Raw genomic sequence first — 18,964 nt, 5'->3', positions numbered from 1 at the left:
TGCCCCACCAGGCCTTGGGCTGCAGCCTGTTCTTGTCCTCACTGCAGCAGCATTAAAACATCTGCACCAACTTTTCCCTGCTTGGTGCTGCTCAAGTGTTTAAGGGCTCTAAGACTGCACTTTGTTTTGATAAACATGATTCCTGGTAATAAAATGGAAAAGTGGCAGGACAAATAGTAGCCTTTTAAACAGGCAAGGGAAAAAAGTCAATACTTCTGCCCTATTCAATGGATGACCTCAATAAACAAAATATTCCTTATGTCCCATTTTATATTAATCAAAAACTGCATTTCACTTCAAGGAAAGAATTATTGTTTCCTTTAAAAAAAAGATTACCCATTACAGGAAAATTTGATTGGGTCCTGCTTGGTTTTGTCACACTGAAGGGCATTTTGGGCTGCCTGAACAGAAAAGTTACAGTACAACTGTGCTTTAAGAGTGGCAACTCGACCAAGTGCCTTCAAGTGAACTTCCAGCAGGAAGCTTCAAAAGTTTTTTGCTATTTCCCAAGATGCTTAAAGTCAAAGGATGAAAACCCACCCAAATATTAATAATTCAGAACTTCCTGTGCAGATATTAGAAACAGAATATAATATTGGAAGTCCACAGCAGATCAATTTTCTAACAAATTGAATACAAGCAAGACCAACATTGCAACATGAAGTGGCAAAGTGAATCCTGATTGAAAAAATCAAAATTCTAAACAGCTTTTACAAAAAAATTTTCACTAAGCACTCCAAGAAAGGCTCTGCATTAAGCACTCAGCAGCTCACATTCTTCTACTGTGAAGCAAGACTAACACCTGGCACTAAATTATCCATTTAGCTCTTCAGGAAACTCAACTGATGTTCCTTACACTTCTAAGGCAAAAATGGAATAGAAAATGGTTGTTCATTAAAAGAAAAATAGGCATGTGCTCTGCAAGGGAAATCCTCCTCCCATACTACTTTTATGTATTACTACATTAAAAAAATCAAAAAGTGATTCTTGGATTGATGACAACTCTCAAAAAAGTGAATAAATAATTCAAATTACCCAATACTAGATATTTAAACATCTCTGCACATGACTGGAGTGTTTCCTATGCTACAGGGAAGCCACAAGGGCAACCACATCCACACCCAGCTGCTACCTGAGCTCCCCTACCACTGCCTTCTGTGCAAGGGCTTTGGGACAGAAAGCTGATGCTGCTCCCTGGAAATCCTGGCTGCTCCAAGGCCATCTCCAGCAGCCCCTGGGAGGCAGCCCTGGCTGCAGAGCCTGGACACAGATCCCAGAGGGTCCTTGTGCCCCACGCCAGCTCCTGGGCACTGCTCCTGCTGCAGGGACTGCCAGCAGCCAGGGTGACTGAGCTCTGAAGGCAGCTGGAAGGGAAGGGGAAAAAGCCAGAGAGCAGACATGGATTCATTCCAACCTTTACTTTGTTTGCTCTTTTTTTGTTTGTATTTTTTTTCAATAGAGCTTCCATGCAGAGTTCTCCAGAGTAAGTGCTGATGCCAGAGCCTGCCCCGCCGGCCTTGGCACTGCCACAGACACTTCTGCCACATGGGAGGAAAAGCTTTTGCTACATGACTTTTTTTCTTTTTCTTTTTTTTTTTAACTTTTAGGCCAACAACATGTTCTCATCTGAACATTACAGTTAATGAGTGCTATCAAGAATTCCTAACAAAAAACTGTACATGAGTTTACAAACGTATTAACATATAAATAATGAGAAGCTTCCTGCCTGGAGCTCCACAGTAGTCTTTTTGCTTGAGAATATAATACTGGAAGGGCAGACCCGATCCCTTTCCACAGCACCAGTCAGAGCTGGCTTAGTCCAGTCAGCCATTCTGCTCAAGCATCACAGGGTTTTTCTTCAGTGCCTCTGGCTTTGATAAGCAGTCTGTCATACTGTGCAAAAGCAAGAGTCCAATGCCTTTGGGAAGGAATCCTGCTGCTGAGAGGCCTCTGCCACCCGCTCGGTCACCGCTCTGGGCCGAGCTCCTGCTGGAAGGTTCTCTTCTTCTCCCGACAGTGCTTCTTGTGGGCAGGCCAGTCCTTCTGCTGGCACTGCGAGCCGCAGTACCGCGCCACCTGGCAGCGCCCACAGATGTTGAACTCGCGTAACTGGGAACAAAAGGTGGTGTTAGAGGGGCTGCTCAGTGCCAGGAGAACCTCAGCAGGCTCCCAGGGACACCCCGAGAGGACCCAACAGCATTCCCAAGCAGCTTCACGATCAGGCCTTCCATGCCTGACACAACCAGGCGACAGGACAAGGCTGAACAGCCCGACGCTGCAGGAGGGCAGGGTGAGAGGGGTCCTGGGAAGAAATCCTTCCTGGGAGGCCCTGGCACAGGGTGCCCAGAGAAGCTGTGGCTGTCCCTGGATCCCTGCAAGTGTCCAAGGCCAGGCTGGAGGGGGCTTGGAGCAACCTGGGATAAGGGAAGGTGTCCCTGCCCATGGAATGAGATGAATTGTGAAGTCCCAACCCAAACCAGTCTGGGATTCTATGAAACATGAACACCCCACCATGAGTTTCAGAGAACCAGAAGGGTTTGAAGCAATTTCTGTAGCTGTACATTTGCTCTTGTAAAATGGGCTTATTAGACAAAATATTGGAGCATTATACATTTGCTGTCACAATGCTGCTTTGTTAACTTAAGTTCTGTTTTCAACTACAAACACCTGAAATTCAGAAATTATCAGGAGGGCTGCATAAGCTCAGCCATTGTCAAAGTTAGTTATCCAAGAAGCTTTTGGGCACAGACCCAAATAAAAGGCAGAGCTGCCTCTGTTTCAAACACAGGGAATTTAAGATCATTTTTGCAAATGTTCCTTCCCCAAAGCAGAAAGTGGAACACAATGGGTTTAGCCTACTCAGCATCTGCTATCTCAAGAAAAGCCCTTGTTTATAGATAAGGCATCTGTGTGACAGGGGCACAGCCCTTGCACAGCTCATTCTCTCACTCCTGATGTTGCTTTATCTTCCTCCAGCAGAACTTTTCCTCCCAACTCTCCCCTGAATGAAGGCCACTGCAATTCACCTTCACCTCAGGAAATGGTAACCAGGTTATTTTTTGATTCCATGACCATCCAAACCCTCCTACAATGCTTCCTGCTGCCTCACACAGCTGCTCACTCATCCCAGCTCTGCTCCCTGCAGGAAAGCTCCCACCTGGCTTTTTGTGCACTCTGCAGAAATCACCCTCCTCCCAGCAGCCCTGTAACATCCACTGCTCCAACTCAAGCCCACACTCCCTCCAACTGAAAACTGTAACAGGGTTTGGAGGTTCAGGCCAAACAAAACCTGAGTGGAAATCATTGCTTTTAGCCACTGAATGGCTCACATAGAGCTCTACATTTTAAACAACAAATAAATCCCTAGACCACTAGCCCAAGGCATTCCATGCTCACTCCCAGCTCTATGAACCCACCTGTTTTTCAATCATTGTGCAGGGAGGGTAGTGACATTCATAGTAAGTGCAGGAGTTCTCCTCCTCCTCCACAACATCCCCATTAGCATTGTAATATCTGGTTACATTCAGGACAGGAAACTGCTCTTCTATGGGGTCTGTAGGAAGTTGTTGGATTGCCAGCCAGTACAGACTTTGTTCCCTGGAAAAAAAGCAAGTACAAGTTTGGTATATCAACTCATAATAATCATACAGAGACACTGATTCCAAATTTATTAATAAATAAGGTTAACATTGTATTTAGCCTCAGACTGCACATACCAATCATATATTGGGTATTTTTAAGGTTATTTTAGCCTAAGTGCAAACCCCAAAAGTTTAAAGGTATCGGTCAAGAAACATTTACATCAAGCAAAGTTAATTCCGTGTAAAATTACTCACACCAAGTCAAAATTTATTTCTGACATGAAGTCTGTTTCTTGTTCTTGAACCCCCAAAATCATGTAGAGCATTTGTAATCCACTAAAACTTCTCAGAATCAATTTAATCAGCTCTAAACACCCCAATCTTAAAGCTGCTGCTGCAAGTGTTTCAGGAGAGGTGTGATGTGAAGTCTGTGGGTCTCTCACACTGAGTCTGGATATTCCCTGATTATCCAGATCCATCCTGGCACAAAGAGTGTCATGTGCTGAGTGGCACCACTGAACCCCAGCCTGTGGGAAGCTCCCCCAAACTGGTGAGAGGTGCTGGAAGCTGAGCCCAGAACTCACCCTGAGTGAGTCCAACCCCACCTCACAACTTCCATCAGGAGCATTCTGCACCTCCCAGCTCCCACTGGAATTTCAGTGCCTGAGGGGCAGAAGGCAGTGAGGTGTGCAGACTGCCCTGAGCCTCTGCCCAGCTGGGAGGGCACAGAGGCTTCCTGCTCCACCTGGCACAACCCTGAGGGTGAGATGGGTGGGATGGGTGCACAGCAGGGACACGAGCACAGACCAAGCCCCTGGTGAGGCAGCCAGGACAGGGATGTGTAAAGCACCCAAGGCTTAATCAAAAAGGCTCTGCCAAGGCCAAAATCACTAAAGAATGGAGACAGTATTTGCAGAGATGTTCATTCCCCTGGCAGGTGCTGCCATACCTTTGTTTGCTGGAGATGTCCTCAGCCTTGGGCTTCCAGCCCCAGGGCACGAGGCGCAGATTGTCCAGGCGGTTGTCCACGGTCACCGAGTTCAGGTGCACCACCTGAAAGCCAGGAGCAATCCCTCCCCGGTGCCTCTCCCTGCAGGACACAAAACCACCCTGAGGGTCAGTGCTGAACAGGAACAGCTAAAACACAAATGATCACAGCAATTCCAGAGGCAGTGTGAGCTGGGACCTGCTGGCACTGGGCTGCAAACACACTCCAGTGGCTACTTCAGACAGGGCAGCTCCCAGGAGAAAGTGCCTTTTTCCAGCACATGGTTTCAATTATAAATCAGTTGAATCAAAAGACAGTATAGAGTAATTTCAAGCATGTTGCTTCATTCCGGAGTCTACTACTCCATTTACTGCTGAAGATCCATGGAATCATAGTGCTCCTTGGAAGGAGCCAATACTGGCTTATTATTTCCATAGGAAATTCTATCAGACAGATTTGTGCAAGTTTGGCACTGGTGTGGTGTCACAGGGCTTATTATTTATGAAGAAACATCTCTTAACAACAACAGGACAGAGGTTTCACTGAGTATGCAAATGCTTTTTAGACTGCAATTGTGTGTAACACACTGAAACTCTGAAATTACTCCACAACTGACCAAGAGACGCCTGAAACTTGCCCAAAACCCAAAGCAGGACTAAGCCAGGATGGCTGCAGGGGGAATCTTCCCCACTGCCTTCTAACACTTTCCATTGCCCTTTTCCCCTTCTTTTCACCTCGCTCTGTTTCACCAAGCATCCAGTTCACTGTCAAACACCCTCATGCCTGGACAAGTCTTGGTATCACTTCTTGCAGGAATCCCCATCCCAGCTGAAATGCAAGGCTTGGACAGAAGGCTGTGTCCCTGTGATTGTTCTGCCATGAGGAACCTCCCAGCACAGGAGAACAAGGACCAAGCAGAGCTGACAGCACCCACTGAGGGTAACCCAGCACCTCCTCATGGAGACCTGCCAGCAGCTTCCCACAAGCCCAGCCTGGACACTGAGTCCTGCTCAGCCTTCACTGAACATTTCAGCTCAAACAGTTATTTTAATTTTGAAGAGATATTTGAGTTTAAAAATTCCCACTTTTTTAACCTTTATAAAGCTCAGCATTACCCAGCAGAACAGAAAACTCATTTCAATGTGACTTACACTGAAAAATGAAGGATTTTGTATTCTTGGTCTAAATCCATCCAGATATGTCTAAGTTATATACCCTGGGGGTAAGAAAAACTCTTGCACGTCACATATGCCCCAAAACTGTAGAATGTAATGAGGAGAATCCCCCTGGAGAGGCCACAAGCAGCACCTGCACAGACTGTGCTCCAGCTCCCACCAGGTAACTCCTGTGAGGACATGGAGAGCACAGCCTGGAGCCCCTGCCAGGGAGTCTGCTGGGCCTCCATGGAACAGGGAAAAGTTCTTCCCTTTGAAGGTAAAACTAATAAAATCCTTCTTTTGGAGAAAAAGAAACCAAACTACACACATTAAAGCAAACAAACTATGAGAGAGTCAGTTGAAGTGCCCTAAAGGAAAAATCCCAAAATCCCAGCTTGATTGGGTTGGAGAAGACTTTAAAATTCAGCTCATTCCCTGCCCTGGGCAGGAACACGTTCCACTACCCCAGGCTGCTCCAAGCCCCATCCAGCCTGGCCTTGGGCACTTCCAGAGCTTCCCCACCCTCCCAGGGAACAATTCCTTCCCAGTATCCCATCCAGCCCTGCCCTCTGGCACTGGGAAGCCATTCCAGTAACGGCTGTAAGGTACTTTTGAGTTGTTGAAGGCCAGCAGAGGGTCTGGCAAAGGGAACCAGGAGTCCTGAGGGCTCCAGCAAGTGGTGAGCTGCTGGAGGTGAGCATCACTCAGATGGAGACAGGGAAGGAGTTAAGGTTCTTAGAATGAGCCTAGGACAAAGTGCCAGCTGGAGAGATGGGACAGATAGGAGACAGGAATCTGAACAGAAGTTCAGAGCAAGAACAGATTGTGCAGGGGGGAAAGGAAAGGGGATTCCAAGACTAAGTTCAGAAATATTTTTGATTTTGTTAGATGAGAGTTTAGAAACTGCTGGAGTTGGGGAACAGAGAGGATTATGAGAGATTGAACCTGGCACTGGGGTGGCACAGCAGAGTGGCACACACCTACCCCTGCTCCTCCACAGCCCAGATCTGCACCCAACACCCCAAAAAGCAAATTCTGACCAAATCCCCTCTCACACTGAGCCAGTCTTTACCTCCTTGTATGAAACCCCCTTTATCTACATCACTGCCAGCACTTCTGTGGCCTCAAGTGACAAAAGCCTAATAAAGGTGGAAGTTGGGCCTTGCTGGTGAGCAGTCAGTGTTACAAACCACTGCACTGAGGTGCCAGAACTGGTAATGCCAAATTCAGGGTGGTCCCTCCTCTCCACACATCAAGAAGGAAGCTTTGAACACTCCACTCCCCTCCCCAGGCCTCTCTCTGAGCATCCCAGCTCATCCAAACTGAGCAGCAAGGACAGGCTGAGAGAACCTGCCTTGTGAGCAGCCAGAACTCCTGCAGAGCTGGGGCTTCTGCCTCCCCCTGCACTCCTGAGCTCCTGCAAGATGCCAGGCAAAGCCCTTCCCCCAAGACTTTTCAGGGATCATCTGGATTCTGTTCTTTTGGTATTTCAGCAGCTCAGAGCCCAGGACTGGAACACAAGTGCAGACACAGCAATTCCAAGCACCAGGAACCAGAACTGAGCCTGTTATAGGCAGCAAGATGGCAAGTGCTCTAAAAAAAACCCTCAAAACCCCCAGAAATCAGGTCCTGGATGTCTTTTTGAACATGCAGTTGGTGCTACTTATGACTAATCCCTGCTGCTGCTGTTCCCCAGGGAACATCCCTACACCAGCAGAACACAGAGCTGGGATTGCTCCACAGGGAACTGATGAGGGGATAAGACTTCTGTTCTGCAGAGACACCCAAACCCTGCTTTGGGGGAGCCAAAACTCCACGTGGAAATCGCAGCAAGCACCAGAGAGGCTAAAGAAGCACCAGGAAGTTCTCCCTGTAAGAATTTGTGCAGCTCATGTGGGGAATTTCCAGCTCTTTGGATGCCTTTTGATGCCACAGCTGCCTCTGCACAGGGCAGGAGGAAGGCCCTGGGAGAAGGTTCCTGTCACTGCTGCAGCTCCAGGATTTCTATCCCAAGGGCCTCATGACAAGGCCCAAAGATACCTGCTGAACTAGAAAAGAAATTCAAAGTCTGTTTTACTTGCATCTACCACATGCTACTCACTGTATCTTAAACCAGAGGCACACAGCTGGGTTGGCTTTTCGTGTTTTTGGGGGTTCATGAGCAGAAACAACAGAGTTACACACCTACACCTGCAGTAATCCATGTTCTTTGGTGTTCATTCACCCAAGGAGTCAGGCTGGAAGTGCAGTCACCTCCTGGCTCTGCCCAGCTCTCCTGACTCTTACAGGCTCCACAGCCCCACTGCCCCTCCTCACCAAGGACCTGACACCACTCTCCAGTCCTGGTCTGTGCTCAGAGCAGCCCCAAAATTGCTCTGTTTAGGAAGGGCCCCTGCAGAGACTCAGCCTCTGACCTGCAGTGTCTGAGCTGCAACTAAAGATCAGCAACACCTTCAGGACCAGGATGAATTAAAAGGAACAGCAGAGATATTTTACATTTTCTAGTCCAGAAATCTGACTGCAACTTAAGAACTGCAGCTCTGCTAGCCTGGCAGCTGACAGCCCCCTCTGCTCTGTGCCTCTCCAAAATCCCCATTACACACAATCTCTTATTTTTAACCACAGCCCATGCTCGAGTGACACAATTTGAATTTCCTAACTGAATATGCTCAAATGACTTCCTAATTTGAGTAAAACAAGCCAGGAGAGGCAATGGCTGGGCTGTGTCATAAACAAATAGCTGGGCTGTCATCATTTGCACAGCCTCCAACAATTGACCTGAATAATTTTCAGGTGCTGTTTAATGCTACTTACAGATAATAATTATGACTGTCTGAGGTTCACAGTTAGCAGCAGCTGTCAGTGATTTGCTCCACATATTGCAGCCAATTTCATAATTTCAACAAAGTTCTATGTGCAATAAGATTAAATATTAACAGATGCAGGTTAAAATCCATATTTAATAGGCAGACTGGAAATAATAATCTGATATTCTTCCTGTCTCCTTCCTCCTGTGCAAAGCCTGGTTCTAGGGGATAAAAGGTAACCTGGAAAGATAAAGGGCATCCTGGGCACTGTAACTTCCAAGGATGTGGAACTGAATCATTTTCAGTCAATTTTTCACTTAATTTTTTCCAAAAAGACTTTTAAAATAAGTAAGATTTGTTCAGCAGATCCCACCTTTTGTACAAACCCATCACCATCCGAAGGAGCAGCAGATGAGCTCAGAGGGTGAGCTGCTCTCACAAATTAAATTGGCCCCTGAAACTTAATGTAAACCCTGTGAAGGATTTCAAGGACTTTAGAGTATTGAAAATCAGACACAGCAGCTGAAATGAACCATCAGCAGCAACACCTCAGGCAGTTTTGCAGAAAGCAACAAAAAACACCTCAAAGTTTCAAGTTATCAGGAGCTCCCCCTCTCCAGTGCTCTGGCAATTCTCAGCAGACAAAAAGCCCCACACCAAACCTTCACAGGTTTGTCTTTCCCTATCAAATGGTGCAGGTCCTGTTCTTCCCCCAGCTGAAGTTTGGGCAGCATGGTTCAGGGTGTCCATGCACCTCTGCCCTCCCTGCCTGGAATGTTCCACAGGCTGTGCCGTGTGAGGATGCTCCAAAGCACAGCCCTGAGGCACCCTGTGCTGGGTCTGCCACGCTCCCGAGGGGACCGGGCTACTGCAGGCAGAGAGAGCACCCCTGACACGCCGGGGCAGCACAGGGAACCCTGGGCCTTCTGCCCCCTGAGTACCCACCAGAGCAGCTCGTGCAGGAGGCGGCCTGAGCCCCGGCCCCGGTTCTTGTCGAAGGCGTAAGCGAAGATTTTAGCACCATTTCCATCAGCATCCACCTCCATCCGAGCCTAGAGGGAAGGGAAAGGCCATGAGAGCACCCCACGGGGCACGCAGCACCTCTCCTCTGGGTGGACCCCACATTTGGGGCATGGACCCCACATTTCACACTTGTCCCTGCAAGTCCCTTGAGCTCGGTGGGGTCTGAGCTGTCCCAAACCCCCAGGGGGACCCAGCCAGCCCCCCCAGCACTCTGGGGGACACCCCCAGCACGCCCTGAGCTCTCTCTGGCACCCCTGGGTGCTGAAAGCCAACGGGCACCTCCATCCCCCCGAGAAGGGGGTCCCTGTGGTGGGGATGGACCCTGCGGAGCCCGGCTGGGAAAGGGCAGGGGGAGCTGGGGCTGCGTGGGCAAAGAGCAGCAGCAAGGCAGCTCTGGGGCTGGGGTCACAGCAGGACCCACTCTGCCCCTGGGCAGCCACCAGGGCTCTGCTCCAGCCCTGCCCCTGCACCCAGCGAGGCTCTGCCATTTTTCCTGCATTTCCATGTTTTCCTGCACTCACAAAGCACAGCCAGAACTTGATACACTTGGGACAGTCGGGGTGTGCCACCACCTCTGTGACAGACACGGGGCAGGAATGGACAAACAGGGAGTGCTCTGGCAGCAGCACTGCCCAAACTCCTAAAATCCCCAAGAGCAGCCCCAAAGCAGCCACTGTGCTGCAGGAATCCACCAGGTGATGGTCCCTCCTCCAAAAAAACCCTTATTTGTTGTAAGTTTTGTAGTCATTGTCTTTCACTTTCAAAGCTTTGGTAGAACCCATTTACCAGGGCATATGAAGAGGAAACACTTTTTTCTGGTAATCAGTTACAATAATACCAGTTTTCCTCATCCAAGACTAAGTGCAGAGTGAACACTTTTAATGTTTGCCAAACCATGGGAGAACAAATTATCAGTTCTCCAAAAGCATACAAAAGCCGCGGCTCGGGTCACGTGGGACAGGGCCCCGCGCGCGGGCGCGGGCGGCGCGGGCGCGGGAGGCGCGGGCGGTGACGTCACGTTCGCGGGAAGCTTGGTGCCGGCGGCAGCGCTTAAAGGGACCGCGCCCCCCGGGCCGAACGGGGACACCGGGCACGGGGACACGGACACGGACACCGACACCCCCGGGCCGAGGAGCCCGGCTCGAGTGCCGGTGGCACATGGCGGTGAGGGTGCGCCGGCTCTCGGGCGCTCCGCTCGGACACCCCGCGCCGCCCCGACGAGCCGAGCGGGGGAACCGGCGGGGATCGGAGGGGGCGCAGCGGGGGAGACCCACCGGGATGGAGCACGGGCCCGCTGCTCTCCCGGCCTTCCCTCCGCGCTCTGCCGTGGGGCCGTGCCCTGCCTGGGGACAGCACGGAGCGACCCCAGAGCGTTGTGGGGACGCCCTAAGGGACCCCACCAGGCCAGAACCTCCAGCCCAGGTGTCCTCTACGTCTTCATTCCCTAAAAAAAACCACCTAAAGATTTGTGGAATCCTTCTCCCAGGGCTGCTCCATCTGCTCATCCCCAGCCTGGACTGATCCCAGCGTTGCCCAGACCCGGGTGCAGCTCCAGCACCCGGCCTGGTTAAACCCCATCAGGTTCCCGTGAGGTTCCCGTGAGGTTCCCCGAGTCCCTTTGGATGGCATCACTTCCCTCGGATTTGTCACTTCACCCTCAGCTTGGTGTCACCTGCCAACCTGCTGGGGCTGCACTTGATCCCTTCACCTGTGTCATTAATAAAGATACTAAATTAAATTAAGAAGGTGGGTTTAAATGTGACGTTATTGTATTCCCTCCGCGCTCTGCCGTGGGGCCGTGCCCTGCCTGGGGACAGCACGGAGCGACCCCAGAGCGTTGTGGGGACGCCCTAAGGGACCCCACCAGGCCAGAACCTCCAGCCCAGGTGTCCTCTACGTCTTCATTCCCTAAAAAAAAACACCTAAAGATTTGTGGAATCCTTCTCCCAGGGCTGCTCCATCTGCTCATCCCCAGCCTGGACTGATCCCAGCGTTGCCCAGACCCGGGTGCAGCTCCAGCACCCGGCCTGGTTAAACCCCATCAGGTTCCCGTGAGGTTCCCGTGAGGTTCCCCGAGTCCCTTTGGATGGCATCACTTCCCTCGGATTTGTCACTTCACCCTCAGCTTGGTGTCACCTGCCAACCTGCTGGGGTTGCACTTGATCCCTTCACCTATGTCATTAATAAAAGGTACTAAATTAAATTAAGAAGATGGCTTTAAATGCGACGTTATTGTAGGCTGTTATCTTTGGAACCCTCTGCCTCCCCTTGAAGAAGCATGATTTGGAAAATATTAATTATTGGCAGGGCAAGCCCTGCTTTGCTCCTACCAGAGCAGGTGCCCTGAGGCAGCTTGGGAAAGGAAAGGTTACGGGTCCTGTCCCAGAGAGCTCCCTGTAAGCAAGAGGAATCCTTTTTCCAGCTGTTTCCAGCAATGCCAAGCGGAGGGAAACCCACAGAGGACAGCCCAGACAGCACGAGGCTGAACAGCTCCTGAGACTCTCGGGGCTCACAGCAGTGGGATTCCAGCACCAGGGGCAGAGATTTTAACAGAGTTTACAGCAGAGCCCTGCCAGGCTGTCCTGCCCCAGGCACCCCAGGCGTTTGTGCAGCTTTGCTGTGGAACCCCTGCAAAGCCCCAGGGAGGGACCCGACCCTCCCCTGGCACCGCAGCCAGGCTGGCCTGGGGTGAGGATCCCACCAGCCCTGTGCAGCCCCCTCAGCTATGGCCAGTCATGACACAAAGGTTTTCCACCCCTGTACCTTATCAGAATTTGTGCCACACAAATCTCTGGAGATTGGGCAGGTTACAGAGCATGAGGAGAGGCCTGACCTATTCTGAGAGCATCCAATTTATTCCCAGCTTGAAACACGGTAACAGGGTCAATTCCAACACAGGAACCAGAGAGAACCACAGAGGACCCACCGGGATCACCCAGCCCAGCCCTGTCCCTGCCCAGACCCCCAGCAACCCCACCCTGGGCATCCCTGGCAGCGCTGGCCAAAGGCTCCTGGAGCTCTGGCAGCCTCGGGGCCGTGCCCATTCCCTGGGGAGCCTGGGCAGTGCCAGCACCCTCTGGGGGAAGAGCCTTGCCCTGAGCTCCAGCCTGAGCTGCCCTGGCCCAGCTCCTGCTCCCTCAGCATGGCAAGTGCCTGGAATTTCAGCTGTATTTGTTTTTTTTTCTTTGCTGCTGCAGGAAAAGGCCCTACAATCAGCTGGGGAAAACAGATGAAACTGCAGAGCCACAAAGTCCCCTGGTTTTGACTCCATCAGCTGCACGTGGAGCTGGAGACAGTGAGAAGGAGCCACAAAGTCCCCTGGTTTTGACTCCATCGTGGAGTGGAGCTGGAGACAGTGAGAAAGGGGCCAGCACAGGCCTGGAGCCCAGGCAGAGCTGCCCGAGGCACAGCCACACCACACAGAGACAGATCCCTGAGCTCGTGGGATTCCCATGGCTGGAATGCCCAGGTCAGGCATTGCTCAGTTTTGCTTCAGGAGTGAGGAGGGTGCAGCTCCCCTCCACACTGACAGGGACAGTGGCACGTCCTGGACAAGTGGTGTCTGGCAGGCTTGTGGATTTGATAAAAATGGGGGTTTTCTGATCATGCCTTTTCCAGTCACTATAGCCCCACCTCATGTGGCCCTCAAGTCACCAGGGCAGTGGCCCAAATGTCATCAGAGAGCAAAGGACACAAACTGATCTCATTTTGAATAAGCAACGCTAAATCTTCTGCTCACTCCTCATCCCATTTTTTAACAGCCACACTTCCATCCCTGCTCCAACCCATCCAGAACAGGCATGGCCACATCACACCAAAGGTGCTGTACTTCCAGAAGACAGGGAGAGTTTCCCCAAAGGAAAATTCACAGCATGGGACAGGGACAAATCAAACCAGCAGATGTTTGCAGACAACTGGGTCTTTATTTTAGTATTTAAAGTGCTACAAAAAACTGAAGGAGCCTTCATGTGGCAACTTCCTTTTCTGCAGTCTTAGCTCTGTTGGAAGAAGCAAACGCAGCTCATTAGTGGAGTATTTCAGTAATTAATATTGCACAGCAATTTCAGTCAGAGCTGGGTACTCACAGCTGGGCACTCGATGGCACCACTGTTGATGTCATCGATGATGTCGTGGGGGTGCCTCCCATCAATGCTGCAGCCCACGGACTGGGCAGTGCCAAGGATCTCCTTGATGGTCCCTGCAGCAGCAGACACCGGTGTCAGTGTTTTATGTCTGTGTTTTACCATGGGAACCACCTGAGGAGCTTACCTGGAGCAGCCTGGGCTAGGGGAAGGTGGCTGTCCATGGCCAGGGGTGGAACTCAATGAGCTCTAAGGTCCCTCCCAACCCACACCAGCCTGGACTCTGACAGAGAACACCCCACAGCTCTCAGCTGTCCCTCTCCCCTCAGGGCTTTGCAGGCTGCGCCTCAGGGCTCACCAGGGCTTATCAATTCCCTCACCCTGGACTCCCCCAGAACACACTGCCAACTCCCTGTGCCCCCTCCTCCCCAGGTGTTGGGCTGCCAGCTCCCAGCCAGCAGAGCTCAGCTGGCAGCCCTGCCTGGCAGGAGCTGGAGCACTGCCTGTGCCCCACTCACCCGAGAGCTCGCGGGCCAGGGAGCGGTGCCGCATCTGCCGCGCGATGTTGACGATCTCGTCGAAGGTGACGCTGCCGCTGTGCTTGACTGGGAGGGAACAGCAGCACTGAGGCACCCGGGCACTGCCAGCTCCCCGCCTCCTCTGGGAGCACCAGCCCAGCACTCAGAGCACGGCAGAGCTGGGGGACTGCAGCTCCAGCAGGGCTGCTGTCAGCGCTGCTGCTCCCAGACTGCAGCAGCAGAGTATCCCAACTCCTCGTTCCAAGCTGGCATTTCTGCCAGCTCCCCTGGCTGTGCCAGGCCCTGTGCCAACAGCGTGAGACAGGGCAGGACCAGGGGCAGGGGCCTGTCCTACCCCAGCTTTGCAGCTGTGGCTGCCCCTGGGTCCCTGGCAGTGCCCAAGGCCAGGCTGGACAGGGACTGGAGCCCCCTGGGACAGTGGGAGTCCCTGCCATGGCAGGGGTGGCACTGATGGGCTTTTAAGTCCCCTCCCAACCCAAGCCCATGACTCCACAATCTCCTCACACACAGAGCTCTGCTGATGTGCATCTGTTGGTAGCCTGGCACTGCAGGGATGCCCAAAACAGCTCGTGTCCCATTTACCATATTCAGCACACACATTCAGTGTGTGCAGTCAGAGAAAGGGACTGGTATTTCCCCTCTTTTAACCCCCAAATATTCAGAACCAAAGCCAGGGAACACTTACTGTTCTTCTGCTTCTTCCTGTCACGAGGTGGCTCCTTCAGAGCTTTGATGATCAGCGCAGAGGCAGAAGGAACAACCTCTATCTAAATACAAAGAAATTAATTCCCCCCCCATTCTACATTACTAACGAAGATATTCAACTAACTTGTCAATTATTCCAGCAAAGATAATTGCCAGGGCAGTGTGGGGTTTCTCAGAACCCTCACGCTGCAGTTGTTTTTGTGCTGCAGGGATCTGTTCCCAGGTTTTCGGCACAGGCCTCCCCACAAGCAGGAGAGGACTGCTTCCTGCCTGGGGCTTGCTCTCAGCTCACCACTGGAATGTACCAGCCACAGGCATCAGAACAGGTACGGTGGCAGGTGGCTACAGGAGTTAGCAAGATTTTAAATTATTTATTTCTGTGATGCTTTAAGTAAGGGTTTTTTGCTGGTTCAACGCTCTGTAGAAAGAATAAATTATCTGCAACACAACGGAAGTTGAATTTTGGCACATGAGGATCTCTTATCGGGATCCTGCAGCCTGGCAAGGCTCCACACACATCCCCCCACCCACGCATTAAGGTCTTCCCAGAAGACCCCCACACGCCCCCCGTGTGGCACTCATTTTATCCACCTCGGAAGGATGAAGGGCTGAGTGGACCCTGCCGGGATGCGGGCCGGCGCGTGGAGCAGGCGGAGCCCGGGCGGGCTCCCCGCCCGCAGCAGCGGCCGGCCCCCGCGGCGTGCGGTACCTGCGCTTGCCTGTTCTGGATCGTCAGCTTCACCGTGATCCGCAGCCCCTTCCAGTCGCCCGTGGCCTTGGCGATGTCATCGCCCACCTTCTTGGGGGACTGCGGGACGACACGCGGCGGTCACAGGGGCTCGGGTTAGAGCCGAGCCCAGCGCTGCCCCGCCGTGTGCGGAGCTGCTCCCAGCGCCTTCGGGACGCGCTTCATCCCCGCCCAGGCCGCGCTCCATTCCCCCGGGACTCGCTCGCTCCCCAGCAGGCCCCGCTCCCTCCTCCCCTCCCGGCCCCGCTGCCCCGGCCCCGGTACGTACCAGCCCCAGGGGTCCGATCTTGGGGGCCAGCGCGGACGTGGCTCCGACCTCGCCGCCGGTGCAGCGCAGGTAAACTGCGGGGACAGCGCCGCGTCAGCCGCGCCGCCGGGCCCCGCCGCCCCCGCCCGCCCCCCGCCCCGCTGCCCGCCACGCACCGACTTTGATCTCGTTGGGATCGAACTCCCAGGGCATGGCGGCGGCGGATGGCGCGGATGGAGGCGGATGGAGGCGGATGGAGTCCGGAGCGCGGACCGAGGCCTTCCGGGGGCAGCGAAAAGACGGCACGGCTGGTGCGGGCCTAATATATACCCTCGGAGATCTCGCGAGATGACAGGAAACTATAAATAGCGGATAGATAGATAGATAGATAGATAGATAGATAGATAGATAGATAGATAGATAGATAGATAGCCAGCCAGCCCTGTTGCTAAACGTGGACTGTGTGGAAGGGTGGTGAGGCGCTGCCAGGGGCTGCCCAGGGCACCGCTGGAGCTCCCCCCGCCGCCCCCGGGGGTGTCCAAGGAAGGGCTGGCCGTGGCTGGGGCCGTGGCGCTCAGCGCTCTGCCCGGTGCTGGCCTCGGTGCTCCCGGGGATCGTTCCCGGCCTGGACCATCCCGGGCTCCCGCGGCCGAGCCGGCCGGTCCTCCGGCCGCCAGGGGGCGCCTTGGGCGGGGCGGGGCGCTCTGGCCGCGCCGCTCGCTGGTGCCGCCGATCACGTGACTCGGCAGTGAGACAGCGATGGCGGCGCCGAGCGGTGAGCGGGGCTGGGCCGGGCCGGGGGGATCCGCTGAGGGACCCGCTGAGGGACACTGGGGCTGCGCCGGCCGGCACCGCCACCGCGCCTCGGGGGCGCTCCTCGGAAGGGCTCCGGAGCAGGCGGTGCCCGGAGCTGCGCGGGGTCCGCCCCGGAGCAGGCGCTGCCCTCGCTCCCTGCCGCTGCTCTCCTCAGGGGTCGGGCCGGTGCCCGAGGGCTGCGAGCCAAAATCCCGGCAGGGGCGACTCAGTCCTGCGTCCTTGCGAGGGTCTGAACGGGCTGTTCTGGATGAGGGAAGGGTAAAGAAGACGAGGAGCTTGGAAGCTGTGTGACCCTGGGAGGGGGCCCCGCAGAGAGAAGAAGAGAAGAATAGTGATGGTGAAGGAAAGGGAGGAATGAGAGGCAGAGCTGGACGGGCAGGCTCAGGCTGTGGCAGCTCCAGCACGGAGAGCAAACGATGCAGCACAGCGAGGTGCAGAGCTGCTGCCTCCCCTGGGCCTGTAGTGCCTGCAGGGCTGGCTGTGGCAGCCTGTCCCACAGCCAGAGCAGCCTGTGCCTGCCTGGTGACACCCCTGTCCCCCAGGGCCAGGCAGCACCTTCAGGAGCCCGCCCAGATCCCAGCCCTGGCTCCCTGCTGCCTCGCTGTGCTCCCCAGTGTGTTTCCCAGACTAAATAAAACATCTCTTCTTTCCACACCCTCACCTTGTCTCGTTACAGTGCCCATGTGGATTTAGGGTGTCCAGAATTTTTTGAAAATGAATGAGAGGCAGAGCTGGACGGGCAGGCTCAGGCTGTGGCAGCTCCAGCACGGAGAGCAAACGATGCAGCACAGCGAGGTGCAGAGCTGCTGCCTCCCCTGGGCCTGTAGTGCCTGCAGGGCTGGCTGTGGCAGCCTGTCCCACAGCCAGAGCAGCCTGTGCCTGCCTGGTGACACCCCTGTCCCCCAGGGCCAGGCAGCACCTTCAGGAGCCCGCCCAGATCCCAGCCCTGGCTCCCTGCTGCCTCACTGTGCTCCCCAGTGTGTTTCCCAGACTAAATAAAACATCTCTTCTTTCCACACCCTCACCTTGTCTCGTTGCAGTGCCCACGTGGATTTAGGGTGTCCAGAATTTTTTTGAAAACTGGGGCTTTTTCCAGAGCTGTGTTGCTGTGTTTGAATTACAGTTGTTAGTAAAATGAAGCGTTTGGTTTTATTTTGCTGCCATCACCCCAACAGCTGCAGGTTGGGAAACACCCAGAAAACATTCTGTGCCCTTCCTGAGCTCCTCAGGCAGAGCTGGGGCCTGCAGGGGGGTCAGGGTTTGGTGCCCCTGGGTGCTCCCTGCCTGCAGGGTGGGTGCTGGCCTGGGCACTTACAGGCAGTTCTTTCAGTAATTTAATAAATAAAAATTACATCTTGTAATGGTCACGTGCCAGGGGCCTTTTTCACTCCTGGCTGCTGAGTTTGATGGGTCTCCACTCAAGCAAATTTCCACTTTTGAAAGCTGTTCAATCCATTTGCCACATCTCTGATCCTTCATCTTGTGAGCCCTGGCATGATTCTTTTCCTGTTTGCTCTCTGCCCTTCTTGTCTGTATCCATTTTCTTGGGTGAAAACTGATGATTCCCACTGTCCCCATGGCCAGTGACTCCCTGGGACAGGGAAGGGTGAGGTGGGACATGCAGGAATGCTCAGCACTTGAACATGGTCACCAGTTCAAGGATGTCTCAGTGCAGGCACCTTTGCTTCTGCTTCCTCACCGTGAAATCTCCTTTTGTTTGTGCCTCTGGTGCCCTGCCCTTGATCCTGCCCTGCATTTCCCTGCAGCCAGCTTCCCTCCTTGCTCACTGCTGGGGTTCTCCTGGGGGCTGGCCCTTAAAGAGCAGAGATTGGGATGGCAGGGAGGGAGCCAGGAGCTGCTGGAGATGAGTTTGGGGCCAGCTCCTGCTGTGGCCATGGCCAGTGACAGCAGCACAGTGACTCAGGGTGGCTCTGCCTCCTTGTTCCTGCAGTGAAAGGAAGAGGGATGAGTTTCACTGAATTGTTTTACTTTTACAGTGAGGATTTGTCTCTGTAAGGATTTTACAGAGTTTTTGGCAGAGCTGTCCCTGCTCAGGGAGCTCTCCTGGCTGGACCCTGTGAGTACCTTTGGGGGCAGTTTGCAGGCACAGAGCTGGCAGAGAACCAGCACTGTGTGTCAGCACCTGGGCTCCAGTGGGCCCTGAGCTCAGTGGAGCTGTGCCACTTACTGCTCCCCTGGTGAAGCACTGCCTCTTCTGTGCTGACTTTTAATTGCTGAGGAATTTCAGGCAGTGTTTAAAAAACTCACTGC

At 53.5% G+C, this 18,964-nt stretch overlaps 2 protein-coding genes and 1 non-coding gene across 3 annotated transcripts; all 3 read right to left on the bottom strand.

The window, feature by feature from the left end:
* Positions 1-572: 572 nt before the first annotated feature.
* ZMYND19 (zinc finger MYND-type containing 19) lies at positions 573-9,600 on the bottom strand. The gene is made up of 4 exons (XM_039720268.1): positions 9,479-9,600; positions 4,531-4,671; positions 3,417-3,597; positions 573-2,109 (listed from the first exon to the last, which is right to left on the bottom strand). The coding sequence occupies exons 1-4, from the start codon at positions 9,577-9,579 to the stop codon at positions 1,966-1,968; spliced, it is 567 nt and encodes a 188-aa protein (XP_039576202.1). The 5' UTR covers positions 9,580-9,600; the 3' UTR covers positions 573-1,965.
* Positions 9,601-13,457: 3,857 nt separating this feature from the next.
* RPL12 (ribosomal protein L12) lies at positions 13,458-16,173 on the bottom strand. The gene is made up of 7 exons (XM_039720269.1): positions 16,054-16,173; positions 15,899-15,972; positions 15,592-15,690; positions 14,863-14,944; positions 14,157-14,243; positions 13,642-13,754; positions 13,458-13,554 (listed from the first exon to the last, which is right to left on the bottom strand). The coding sequence occupies exons 1-7, from the start codon at positions 16,088-16,090 to the stop codon at positions 13,549-13,551; spliced, it is 498 nt and encodes a 165-aa protein (XP_039576203.1). The 5' UTR covers positions 16,091-16,173; the 3' UTR covers positions 13,458-13,548.
* On the bottom strand, positions 15,094-15,221 carry LOC120507541. Its single transcript, XR_005628790.1, has one exon. It is a non-coding gene; the product is annotated as a small nucleolar RNA SNORA65 (small nucleolar RNA).
* Positions 16,174-18,964: the final 2,791 nt, after the last annotated feature.

Source organism: Passer montanus, unplaced genomic scaffold, assembly GCF_014805655.1.
Source record: "Passer montanus isolate IOZ18808 unplaced genomic scaffold, ASM1480565v1 scaffold43, whole genome shotgun sequence".
NCBI classification, from domain to species: Eukaryota; Metazoa; Chordata; class Aves; order Passeriformes; family Passeridae; genus Passer; species Passer montanus.
Note: the sequence above shows the minus strand (reverse complement) of the source record. Positions and strands in the feature narration are given on the sequence as shown.